Source organism: Anser brachyrhynchus, assembly GCF_964034855.1.
Source record: "Anser brachyrhynchus genome assembly, chromosome: 20".
Taxonomy (NCBI): domain Eukaryota; kingdom Metazoa; phylum Chordata; class Aves; order Anseriformes; family Anatidae; genus Anser; species Anser brachyrhynchus.
The window spans coordinates 1652641-1665217 of NC_137713.1; the positions used below are offsets into that span (position 1 = coordinate 1652641).

General features: G+C 54.8%; 1 protein-coding gene across 15 annotated transcripts in view; it reads left to right on the forward strand.

Moving 5' to 3' along the window:
• The first annotated feature begins 8490 nt into the window (after window positions 1-8490).
• MSI2 (musashi RNA binding protein 2) overlaps window positions 8491-12577 on the forward strand; it is a 238688-nt gene continuing 234601 nt past the window's right edge. For 2 of the 15 annotated variants that reach the window (XR_013941079.1, XM_080562588.1), the window contains exons 1-4: window positions 8493-8758; window positions 8887-9017; window positions 9136-9217; window positions 9521-9605. Coding sequence is in view for 14 of the 15 variants with exons in the window: in XM_080562588.1 (XP_080418714.1) it covers window positions 8697-8758; window positions 8887-9017; window positions 9136-9217; window positions 9521-9605 (360 nt within the window). In the remaining variant the exon portion in view is untranslated. Of the gene's footprint in view, window positions 8759-8886; window positions 9018-9135; window positions 9218-9520; window positions 9606-12577 lie in introns of all 15 variants that reach the window. The other 13 variants (XM_080562594.1, XM_080562582.1, XM_080562585.1 and 10 more) reach the window with 12 other exon arrangements.

Here is a 12577-nt window from a genome sequence, read left to right on the forward strand (position 1 = left end):
CCATAAGTGTGAATGTTGCACATTTTTTGACTGTGGCTATTCAAAGACCAAGCGTAAATGCCCACTTCTTACTTTCAGCCAGTGAGATGTGTGACTAATGTGTTCCTGTCAGGTTTAAACGAATTCAGGGAAGCTGGCACAGGCGGCGATCCCGCAGCTGAGCTGGGTTTCGGTCACCGCTGCACGAGGAAAGGCGGCTCTGAGGGTGTGCGGGAGGCGGGAGGGTGGTGCAGGAAGAGAAATGAAGGGCCCAAGTTTTGCTTCTGGCTCAGATGGACCGAGGGGAGCACTGCTATAGATCTTGTCACCCAAATCTCTTTAATGGGTTTTACTTCCCTGACGTAGCCGGTTCAAATTATTTGTGTAGCTTGATCTTAACATCGACAAACATTCCAGCTGAACTTTGGCCAAGAAGGGACAGGTATGTCAGGACGGGTTGCTTAATTATGTTTACATCTAAATTACTGCAGTAGATCTTCACTTCCTCGAGAGTGATTTTCCACTGCACTTTAATTTCATAGAACAATATGAAAGACATGAATCTTCATGAAACTCTGCTCCTAATGCAGCAGAGACTCCACAACGTTCGCAGCCTTTGCTCTCCATCACACGGCGTCCCGGGGGAAGTTCAAGGCAGGATCCTTGCCATCTCAGCTTTGCAACCTCGGGAAGCCAAATAAATAAAGCAGAAAGTCAGCAAAGCCCTGTTTCAGCAAAGGTGTAAGCACAAGTTCAGCATTAACCTCTGCTTAAGCTGATTTGGAACGAGGGAGTAAATCTGACGGCAGCCCGAAAGTCAAACCAGGAATCCAGGACCCGGACAGCCGGAGCATCTGTGCTTTAAATCCAAGGGGAGAGGATGCTTCAAGATGAGGAATTTCTTAAATAAGGGAAGAGAACAAAGGGTTGACGCAGGGGGAAGGAGCGCTCCCGGGTACGGGGACATTTCTTGGCCATAACTCAGAGGCTGGTGTGGTGCTGGCCGAGGCTGCTCCCCGGGGTGGGATGGCAGTGGGCAGCAGCATGGGGAACGTCTTCTGCAGGCGGCGCGCTCGTGGCACCAGGCTGTGGGATGTGCAGTGCTGCGAGGAGGTCGTGGGACGCTGTCTGCACGTGGGACCTGCCCGCCGGCGTGCCACAGGGCTGGGGCTCTGCAGGGCTCAGCTCCCGCGAGCAGGGCACAGCGGGCGCCGGGTTTGTCCCCCCCCGGCTCTTCGTGCTTATCTGATCCGCGCCTCCGTCATGATGTGGTTAGAATTAGATTACGGCGTTTTAACGTAGTTACAGCTGCATTTACCAGGCACGTTTCTTCCTGACGTACAATGCTGGAATGCGAGATGCGGCCAGCGGCTGCGCACGGCTTCTGGTCTCCCAGGCTGGCGGCAGCCGGCCCGCGTGCCGTGCCAGGCCCCTCCAGAGGGCCGAGCGGAGGAGCCCAGTGCACTTCGCCAAGGGGATGTGCGGGGTGCGGGCACCAAGGGTCCTTCGGGCACCCCAGCCCTTCTGGGGCGATGCGTGGAGGTGCCGTGAGGGCACCCGACCCCACCAGCGTGCACACAGAACAGAGGGCCCCGAGGGGAAACCGTGCCCGGCTGCACCGTCCGCAAGGAAGGCCGGCAAGACAGGCGGCAGCTGCTGACAGACCGTGACACACGCCGGGCCATGCGGGGCTGGGAAATAGCCCCTTACGGCTGGGCCGTGGGGCTTTGTCCTTGCTTTGAGCGCAGGAAGAGTCCTTCACAGGTTCCTCCAGTGCCAGCCGAGCTGTGGCAGCTTGTACCTGCTGAAGAGCTGTGCTCAGGCAGCCTAAAAGCTTCGTGGAAGCCTTCCTGCTTGTGTCGCCTTTGGTGTGACCTTACTGGGCATGGGATTTGCCAGATCAGCAACGAAAAGTACTTCAGTAGCTGGAAGAACTAGATAAATCGGTTAGCTCTCTGAAGACAGCTGGGAAACACCAGAAATCGGGGCTCTGTGCGTTTCCGGGGTGCCGTAAGTGCAGGAATGCTACAACTTCAAAATGGAGCCGCTGGCCGGGGGGCACGTGGCTCAGACAAACGGGCAGACAGCGAGCATTCCCCCCGGCTGCGGAGCCGCTCCTGCTCTCCAGGCTTTCAGGGCGTCTTGCAGCAACTTTGATCTGCCTGTTGGAAATGTATAGCGATGATGCCCTCTAGAGAGCGGCTTGTTTTTCCTACCCCTAATTCAGCTTCCGATCCGTGCATTTTAAAGTGCATATACGCATATAAACGTGTGCCTGTATCTACACAGGTACTGCCTGCACATGTTCTGCGGTAGTTCTCCTTGGATGCTCTTGCTTTCTCCTGCAGTCAATTTTTTTGAATGACACGGAGCTGATAATGAATGTGGCTTCAGTGCCGAATGATCGGGCTGGCTCATCTCATTCCACCTCTCCTGGTTTTGAGCAAGAATGTGAGGACTCGCTGTGTCTATTTCAGATTCCATCATGAGAGGAATAATTGAGATTGAGATTCTTAGTCACTCAATGCAGAAGGTCAGGGAATTAATGCTGTGTTACATCCAGACCATTCATTTACTGTGCCTCCTTTTTTTTTTTTTTAACTTAACTGTCTGTTGGAGAAAACAAATGTGCCACAGAGAAGGTAGCAGATCTCCAATGCTGCGCACATCCCCAGCCTCTGATAATACATGGTTTGTCTCTATTTTGGGGGTGTTCCAGGGCAGTTTTATCATCGTAATTGATTAGTGGCGACAGAAAAAAAGTAGTCCAGGAGTAACAGGAAGAAATGATTCCAGTGAATCCATTGACTCTACTGTAGCATTGATCTACTTCTGGGAATTATTTATAGGGGAAGATTCATAGTTAATAATATTAGTTTGGACTTCTGGAACAGTTTATCAGAGGATCTTAAAGGCCTTTTCTAACAATTAATCGGGTAGAAAAATAAGGTGGAGAGCCTCAGTTCAGGGTCCTGGCATAGAAAATATTTGTGGCCCCAAAAGTGCATCTCCCCAGGAGGCACCACCAGCAAGAGGCGGTGGCACTGCCCAGGATCTTAGGATGCCTTTTTGGAGTAAGGCCATGGGAGCAGTGAAGGGACAAGCTGCTGCTGCTGCTGCTGCCGCCGCTGCTGCTGCTGCCTGTGCTGGGCACGGGGCTGGCAGCGAGGCTGGAGCCCGTCCTGCCAGAGCACTGGGGTGGAAGCTGCTGCCAGCCCTCCGACAGCGAGAGGGAATGCGCTAGGTCGGTCAGGGGGCTCCGATGTTTCTAGCTGAAGAAATGGGTGGATTTCAGCTGCTGTCAGCTTGTGTAGTTGAGGGACGGTCCTTGAAGAAATCTGCACTAAAACCCTCGGTAAGGTGAAGGAAAGGTGTCCATGAGATGGTCACCTGAGCCAGGTGGAGCAGGGAGCGCTGAACAGGGACAAAACAAAACCACCTCTTCTCTCCCTGCCTTTCCTCCCCGTTTTGTTTTTGTTTTTAGCTTAATTGGTCTGTATCCTGCAATCCTACCCGCAGGAGAAATGACACATCTGAAAAAAGCAGGAGGATTTCTTTAAAGAGGTCTGTTTTTTTTTTTGTTGTTGTTGTTTGGGTGAATATATATAGAATTGCCTGGAAATTGTAAATCGAATTAAACACCATAGTTCTGAAAAACAAAATTCTCAGGGCTGTCTGTTGATTTCAAAGCTGATGAAAACAAAGCGGGCTTTGAAATCTCTCCTCACCGAGCTTTCTCCCCCCCCTCCCTTATCATCTAAAAGATGGGACTGATAATGTTTGGTTTTTTATTCTTCTTTTGAAACAGTTGAAAAACAGTGTCTTCTCAATTAGGATGAAAATCCCCATGTTTTTAATAAGGTCAATGTAGGGTCTTCATTAGCAAGATGCTGGAATGCCTCACTGCAGATCTCGAACTGCCACTGAGAAAAACTTCAGTGTCTCCACAAAAAGTCCAGAGCCACATCTGCGCTAGATGTGCCAGAATTACTGGCTCTGGGGTAAGGTTTTCAGCTTAGGAACTGGTCACTGCGTTTTTAAATAACCACTCCTTCGCGCACAGCCCAGCTCAATGGCTTTTGTTTGTTTTTTTTTTTTTTTTTCCTGGCAAGCTGCTGCGGCAGGGGCAGATCCTCCTCGGTCCCCTGCACAGCCCGGCCAAGGGCAGGCTTTTGGCGGCTGTGTTCTTTCTGCGTTCCCCTTTCGGCGAGGTAGCAGCCGGTAACAAAGAGGCCTGGCAGCCCGGGCAGACGTGTAGCCCTCGCCACTAGGAGATGCAGTTGGATATTGAAGGCTGGAAGAGCCTTAAAAAGCAAACCCCAAAACCTAACCCAATAAATCTGCGCTCTGCTGAACTTTTGCCTGCGAGCATTGCAACAAAGCTGCCGGCGCCGTGCACGTGAAAACCTCTCCTCCGTTAGGGACGTCGGGATGTGGAACGCCTCCTCCAGGCCCTTCGGGGCTGGAGCTGCAGCCTCGTGGCCATCCACGGCTGCGCTGGAGCCGTGGCCGCGCGTCGCTCCCTTTCTCCGTGCCACCCTTGCTCCGCGGCCGGGCTGGCAGAGCCGGGCTGGCAGAGCCTCTCTACAGAGCGCTGCGGGCACCGAGGCAATGCCAGCGGCAGCGAGGCTTCAACGAGACCAATTGTTTGACAAGGACATATTCTGCATTTTAAATGCTCTTTGATTTCCTGGCAGCTCCCCCGTGCATTGCCCCTCCGTAATGCTGTCTAAATAACATTTGTCAGGTGAAGCCGCATCTGGGCAGCGGGCAGGCCAGCCCGCAGCGCACCGCCAGCGATCAGGGACTTCCGAAACCCTCCGGCCGATCAATCCCAAGAACTTATTAAATGATAGATGGAATATAATATAAGTCATTATTTCTTCCTTACGCACGAAAATGAATTATTCAGTAAAGATTTAGACCCTTTTTACTATGACACTGAATTTATAGCACACGCGAAACATAAATGCAGATTTCTCCTGCAGCAGCGAGATGAACTCCTTCTCCGGGCGGCGTGCGTTAGGTGCAGCCGTCCGGCAGCGCCACGCGGCGCAGACGAGATGTCCAAGCAGGCAGGGCACACGGCTGCCATGCGGGCGAGGAGGACCCGCACCTTACTCAGCTGCCTGCTTCCACCTTCCTTAACAGACGTAATATTTTCAACTGCCCCTAGCTGGTTTAGGAGCCCGACATCTACGTATTTCAGAATCACTCAGCCTCCCAGGACGTGTGTGTCTCTGGTGAGATCCAGAGCCAGGTGTTAGTTAGGCCCTCTAAAAGCTTACCTCAGCGAACTCAGCAGCTCAATTTCCGATCTGTGGAGCGGAGTTGCTGTATGTCGAGAGGCGAACAGTGAGGCTAAAACCTGCTAACGAGGAGTAGGTGCTGTGAGAGTACGTGGACAGATGTGTGAACGCGAATTCAGCTGTCTGCAGCGCTACCAGCTAAAGCCTGGTTCGGGTTATATCGATAGCGGTAACTTTCCTTGTTGTTGGAATAAATGCTCCAACTTTTAATTGTGCAGCTAGGGACAATATTACCACTGAGCAGCAGTTACAGATGTCAGCTTCGCAGTTCATTAGCTCCTTCCAAAAGTCTGTTGGGAGCTCGGATCTTTAGCACGAACGCTGGCGGCCGGAGAGGAGGAGAGCACACGCTCCCGTCGCGGTGCCCGTGGGCGTCGGGCACCGCAGCATCCCGGCGGCGGGGTCGCTGCAACGCGGCCCCTTCCCTGGGGTTGGGCTCACTGTGGAGGCTTTGAGAAGTGGCAGTGCTGGCCCCTCTGCTGCCCGTATGCACACATCCAGGGAGGCGAAGGCGGGTGCCTGGGTCCTCTGTGCTTGGACCAGGCAGCAGAGAAGCTTGTTCTCTCTGGATCTCATCCAGAGATGTTACTAAAACTTGCTGCTTCTTTCCCCTACCAGGCAGGGAATCCCCTGAACGGTAATAAACCTTCCACAGGCACTCCTCTGTACTGCAGCACTTTTCATCTTGCGTTAAACGTGAATAACTAATCAACTCGGCGCAGGTCTGCTGATGAGAACCCCACGGCACGTGAGGCGCAGACGCTGCTTTCACCGCGCGGGTGACGGGCAGGGCCGGGCAGCGCTCACCCCACGAGCACGGTGCTCCTGCATGGGGGCTGCAAGTGTGCCCGGAGCACTGTGCCTGAGCCCCGACGCGATGTGTGGGCCGGGAGGGGTGCAAATTCCAGGAGCTAAAGCTGTGGCCGAGCTGTGGCATTGCCCACTCAGTGATGTTCACCCCATCACTTGATGTTTGAGTGAGGCATCCCGGCTGGAAATGGTTCTTGGTGTGGCAGCAAGAGAGAAAAAGGCCACCTCTTCCTCACGGGTTTGTTGCAGGGGTTGATCATGTTCACGATTAAAAAAAAAAAAAGGTGGGTGTGGTGAACAGCAGGCGCCCACGCTGCAGGACGTTGCCTCCAGCCCCGCAGCTCTCCCTGCTTCCCCATGGAGGACAAACCTCAGCCTGGCCGTGCTGGTCGGGATGCTCCAGCTCTGCATCCATCTGCAAAAGCTGTGTTGGCTCAGGGCATCGGTGCCGTGCCCCGTGGGAGGCAGCTGGGCTGAGAGAGCACTGCGTGGAGAAGGAGACCCTGCATGCAGAGCAGGGGAAGCTCGCAGCCTGGGCCGCGCTGCTTTGGACATCGGTCACACGTTGCATGTCAGCTGAAACAACCGAGGGGCTGTTTGCAGAGCCCGTTTATGTGCCTCTCGGCCCTGCTTCTGGTTTGACCCCCCTGTTAGGACTGGAGATGGCAAAGAGAAAGAGGGGGGAAGGAATAAACTCAGGGGAGAAGAGGTTTAGGTCCAAAAGGAGCCACGGGACCACTGAACGATCCTGTCGGGGGGTTACCACTTGCTTCCTTTCCAGAGAAAAGCAGAGGCTTGCCCCTGCCCTGTGCTTTTACCAGTTGAGGATGGGATTTGTCCCCTCTCCGGGTTTGCCACACCAGCTTGGTTTCTGCAAATGGGGCATTAACGGGCTCTTCCTCCGGCACTCACCGTCGGATTGCCGCTGCCAGGACGCCAGGGGCAAGGACCTGGGGGTTTCTGCCCCAACAAGCCGTGTCCAGCCTAACATGTGTACGTGAACCGCTCGGGTTTGTAAACCTCACCAAGGGCAAAACCACACCAGGGTAATGGAAGGCTGCCTGAAAATGAGCTGAATTTGTAAATCTACATGATGTGTGCAAGAGAAATAGCAAAAATGACTGAACAGATTGAAAATGGTCACCTGCCTGAACCCGGCCACAGCACAGGGAGAGGCAGATGAGACGGCACCGATAAAGCCTGCCCAAAGCCACCGGGCCGCAGTTTTCCCTGATGCAGGGGACAACAGCAGAGATTTCTCTGTAATATACAGAAATCCAGATTTCATTCTCGAGCTGCAGCCGGCTCCACTCCAGCTCTCTCTGCCCACCGGCTGCTCACCCTTTCCGCACTCCCTGTACGATTCCGCACCGGGGTCAGGGAGGCTGCGGGGTGCCCTAAACCAGGCCTCGCTCCCCTGACGGCCAAAGCAGCCCTGGGGCCAGGGCCGGGGCTGGGGCCGGTGCAGCTGCTGGAAGTCGACGGATGCCCCTGGAGATGTAGGGCACTGCGGCTTGGTCCCACTGGGCGGGTGGCCTGCACCCCTGATGAGGGCTTAGCTTAGGTGAAACCGACTGCGGGCACCTCATATCCCTGTGCCAACGGCTGGCAGCCCCGCACGGCTCCCACCTCCTGCCGCAGAGCTGCCGGGCACCTGGCGCCAGCAGCGGGAGCAACGCTGCGGCCGGCACCAGGGACACTGGGGTGTGGAGTGCTGGGATGTGGGGACACTGGGACGCTGGGACATTGGGATGACACTGGGATGACACTGGCATGGGGACACTGGGATGACACTGGGATGGGGACACTGGGACACTGGGATGACACTGGGATGGGGACACTGGGATGCTGTGATGTGGGGACACCAGGACAGTGGGATGACGCTGGGATGGGGACACGGGGGTGACACTGGAGTGACACTGGGACGGGGACACTGTGGTGCCGGGATGTGGGGGGCACTGGGACACCGTGAGGGCGACACGGGGCCGCTCCGTCCGGCTCCCTGCCGTTCCCTCACGCCCCTCGAGCACGGTGCCGCTGCCCTCGCTGGGGACCCGCCGCCGCTCCCCCGGCACCCCGTGGGCGGCGGGGCCCCCCCCCCGACCCCCGACCCCCCCCCCCCCCCCCCACCCGGCGCCGCGCTCCACACGGAGCCGGCGGGGGCCGCGGGTGCCCGGCGCTGCCCGGGGCCGCGCGGCGCCCGCTCGCTCCCGAGGGCTCGGTGCCGCGGCGGGCGCGCGGCCGCGGCGGGAGCGCGCGCGGCGGTGACGTCGCGGCCGGGCCACGCGACGGCGGCGGCCCCGCCCCGTGGCGCGCGGGATGGAGGGAGGGGGGGGGGGGAGGAGGAGGAGGATGGTGGCGGGGGGAGGGAGGGAGGGACGGCGCTGAGCCGAGCCGAGCCCACGTGTGACGGCTCTGGCCGCTGCCCCAGCGCCGCTCCGGCGAGAGCCTCCGGTAGCGGAGGGAGGAGGAGGAGGAGGAGGGGGGAAGGGAAGGGGAGCGGAGCCGAGCCGGGCCGGGCCGGGCCGGGCGGGGGGCGGGCGGGGGGGGGGGGGCTCTCTCTCGCTCGGCGCGGCTCGCTGCGGGCTCCGCGCGGCCATGGAGGCGGACGGGAGCCAGGCGACCTCGGGCAGCCCCGGCGAGGCGCAGCACGACCCCGGGTAAGTCGGCGGGGAGGCGGCGGCGGCGGCGGCGGCGGGGCTGGGGGGGGGGGGCGGGGGCACGGGCACGGGCCGGGCCCCCCCCCCCCCCTCCTCCTCCTCCTCCCCCCCAGCCCTCCCGCCCCCAGCCCCGCTCCGCTCCGCGCCGCCGTGCGGTGCCCCGTCAAAATGGCCGATCCCGCCCCGGCGCTCAACCCCGCTCTGCTCTGCCCCCCCAGCAAGATGTTCATCGGCGGCCTCAGCTGGCAGACCTCACCAGGTAGGCGCCGGGACCCCCCCCCCCCCCCCTTCCCGCACCCCCTTCCTCTCACGCCCCCCCCCCCCCTTCAGCACCCCCCCCCTCGCCCCGCGCTGCCTCTGTGCTCTTCTCTCCGCAGACAGCCTTAGAGACTATTTTAGCAAATTCGGGGAGATCAGAGAGTGTATGGTCATGCGGGACCCCACCACCAAGCGCTCCAGGTAAACCCCCCCCCCCCCCCTCCCCGCCACCGTGCACGCACAACTTCGCCCGCGGGGCCCGGCGGGGCGAGGCGGGGACCCCCCCACCCCCCCCCTCCCGCAGCCCGGCTCGGCCCGGCCGGCACCGGGCGGCCGCGGGGAGGGGACGGGGCCGGGGCCGGGCCGGGGCCGGGGCCGGGACCGGGGCGGGGGGGGGGGGGGTGCGCGGGGCGGGGGCGGCGTTGCCTCCGTGCCGCCGCTCCTCCGCTGCCTCCGGTGCTCACCGCCCCCCGCCCCCCGCTCCCTGTTCTTTGTCTCTCGCAGAGGCTTCGGGTTTGTTACGTTCGCGGACCCGGCGAGCGTGGACAAAGTGCTGGCCCAGCCCCACCACGAGCTGGACTCCAAGACGGTAGGTGCGGGGGGCCCGGCCCGGCCGTGTCACGCTGTCATTGAGGCGGGCAGCGCCGGCCTCCGCGGCTCTTTCTGTGTTTTTTCTTTTTTTTCTTTTTTTTTTTTTCCTTCCCCTTCCCGGAGTTCACTTTTAACAGAGGAAACGCTGTAACTTTTCTTTTTTCCTTTTTTTTTTTCAATCCGAATCTTCCCATAGCAGCTGCTGGCTCCTCCCCTAGCCTTGTATTTTACCGAGCGGTGACATTGAAAAGAATTGTAGGGTGAAATGTAACTTTTTTGGTGTTCCGCTGCAGAAGGCTTTCCGCAGGGAACTTTTTATCTGCTGCGATCGATTATTTATTTCCTTACCGGTGCGTGTGTCTCAGGGCAGGGGTGACTTACCATCAGATTGCAAAAGCTGCCTCTGGTGTCACTCCCTAAGCCATTTTTTCGGAGAGCTTCCCCCTGCCCGGTAATTTCGGGGAGCTGTGCGGGAGCTCGAGGTTGGCGGTGGTAGAGCAGCCCAAGTCCTGATTTGTTGTCGCTTCTGCAAAGCTTTTTGCTGTGCTCAGTCTCCAGCGGATAACATAAGGAGACCGCTCATGAGATTATTCATCTGATCTATTTTTTAATGAACGTTACATTTGCGTGTTTTTTTTTTTGTTTATTTTTAAACATGAAGTTCACCCCTTGACCTGATCGTGCGCGTTCAGCGTTGGGTCAAACAATAGGTGCCCCGTGTGTGCAGCGTTAGGCCCTGTTTTTCTCCCTGCAATCGAGGCCACGCAGAAGGATGATGAAGTTTGCGTGTGCCTTACTTTGTTTCAGTGTTCAGCCTCAGCAAACCTGGAGGGTGGGGGAAAGGACGCCGGTAGAGGTCATTTTTGCTCTGGTACCGATCGGTCTGAGGAGGGTCGTGTTTTGGGAAGGGAAGGATCGTATTGGTTCAACTGTCTGGCAGAGAGCTTCTGCTGAACGTATCAAATGTGTTCGTTGCTGTAACCGTCCTCTATAGTGTGCATTCTGGATCTGAAATGTTCTAACGCGAGCGTGGTGTTAGGGAGAATCCTGTCTCAGGGCTGGAACATCTCGCGTGTACCTGTGCGGATGAGATGCAGTTAACTGAGGAATAGAACAAGCAGGGAGCAGACACGAGTGTATGATTTTTAATGTGATTTCTGTGAAAACAAAAAAACCCAGAGCCCTTGTAGAAGCAGGTGGAATTTAGCGTTCTAATTTGACCTACAAATTCTGTTGGGCTTGTCTGAACACGTAGCCCATGCTTTCACATGCCTTAATAATTTGATTTTAGGTTTAATCAGATATGGTATGATAACTGATTCAACTGTGCTTCAGAGATTAAAGTCACCAGACTTTTCGTGTACGGCTGTATTCTCTATGTGTTTTAAAAGATAAATTTAGATAAGAAGAACAAAGACAAACAGTATCTTGAACGAGAGTTCAAAAAAAAAAATCATGGGAGGACACCCTGTCTCATTTCTGCCTATAATTAGGTTCTCCCCCAGCTTTTTTTCTTTATCACCATTTAGTCTCTGCAATATATTAATTTTCTTTTCCTTGGGGAAGGGGTGAAAAGCTTGACCAGGACAAATTTGCCTCGATTTTGATTGTGTGATAATGACTGAATCAATTTGAAAAGCAAATCAGCCTTACAGTCAGAATGCAACCTAAAAGTAACACACCGAGCTAGCCAGGCTCCCTTTCAGCCATTTATCTGTAAACGTGTTGTAGTAACTGTTCTTTAGTATAACATAGCATTTGACTCTGTTTCAACGTTCAGCACAGGAGGCAGATCGGTTGGGTATTGGCATGGAAACGTCGCTCTTGTTTACAGTTACGTTAAAAGCTTTGTTTAGGTAATGGCCATTCATATCAGAAATAGTATTATAGTCATTTCCTAGAGGACTTGTAGATACAGTAAGTAGAATTGTACCTAACTAACTAATTTTTTTTTGGTAGAATTTTTTTTTGGTTGTTGTTTAAATAGTTGACAGGGTTATGCAAAAGGTATGGATTTGACATGTGTATCGGTAGCGTTCATCTGAGAATGCTGGTGGTGTGCATCCAAAAGTTCTTGTGAAGGAAAATCACCTATTTAAGAAATAAGTGCTGTTGCTGTGGTGCAAAGAACTCCACGCTCTTTGAACTGACCTTCAGAAATGACTGTTTTGCGTTAGAATTTAATGGCTCTCCCAACTTTTTCTGCCAGTGGGACTCTGCAGCAGTGTCGTTCTGGTGGCACTGACGTTCTCCTTTATTGAGAAATCTTTGACTTCAGAAGCAAACGTAGGAACGTGCATATTTGCCTCTACCTTTAGGTATCTCTGTGGAAAATCCATACCTGTTGTATTTCCCCAGTAGACAAATGCCTAGTCAGTGCTGAATATATTTGTAGATAATGTTAATCTCTATGAAAAGGTTAGCTTTCTAGATAAAGAATTTTACTTTTTATGCTTTTTGAACAATTATGTGGCATGTAATCGCTCATTTCTCAGGTATGCTTTAAAAAAAGGAAAGATACTCTATTTGTATCCAATGCAGACAAATTAGTTTATCAGTTGCGCATCAAATGTTTGTGATGTTTGCAATTTTGACACATTAATTGAGTAAAACTGATTTTTGTGAGAGGCCCGTGGTTATTTATCAGTCAAATCACCACAGGAATGACAATAGCATATTGAAATATCTCCTTGTTCAGGGTTAGCTGGGGGCGCTGGGGGGGGAATAAAACAAAAACCAAACCCAAACTATCAAAGCCTCTACTTCTTTACATATGCCTTAGCATGATCAGGATTAAAGTTTGTTGTGCAGTCAGAAATGACACTGAAAGCAGTCGTGAGTTGCACAGTTAAGGTAGGATTTAGTCCTTTGAAACATCCTTTTCCAGTCTCTTTATTTAGAACGTGTCTGTGTGCAGATGCTGCTAAGAAAAAAAACACAGGTGCAATCAGGAGCACGTAGACATTTTAT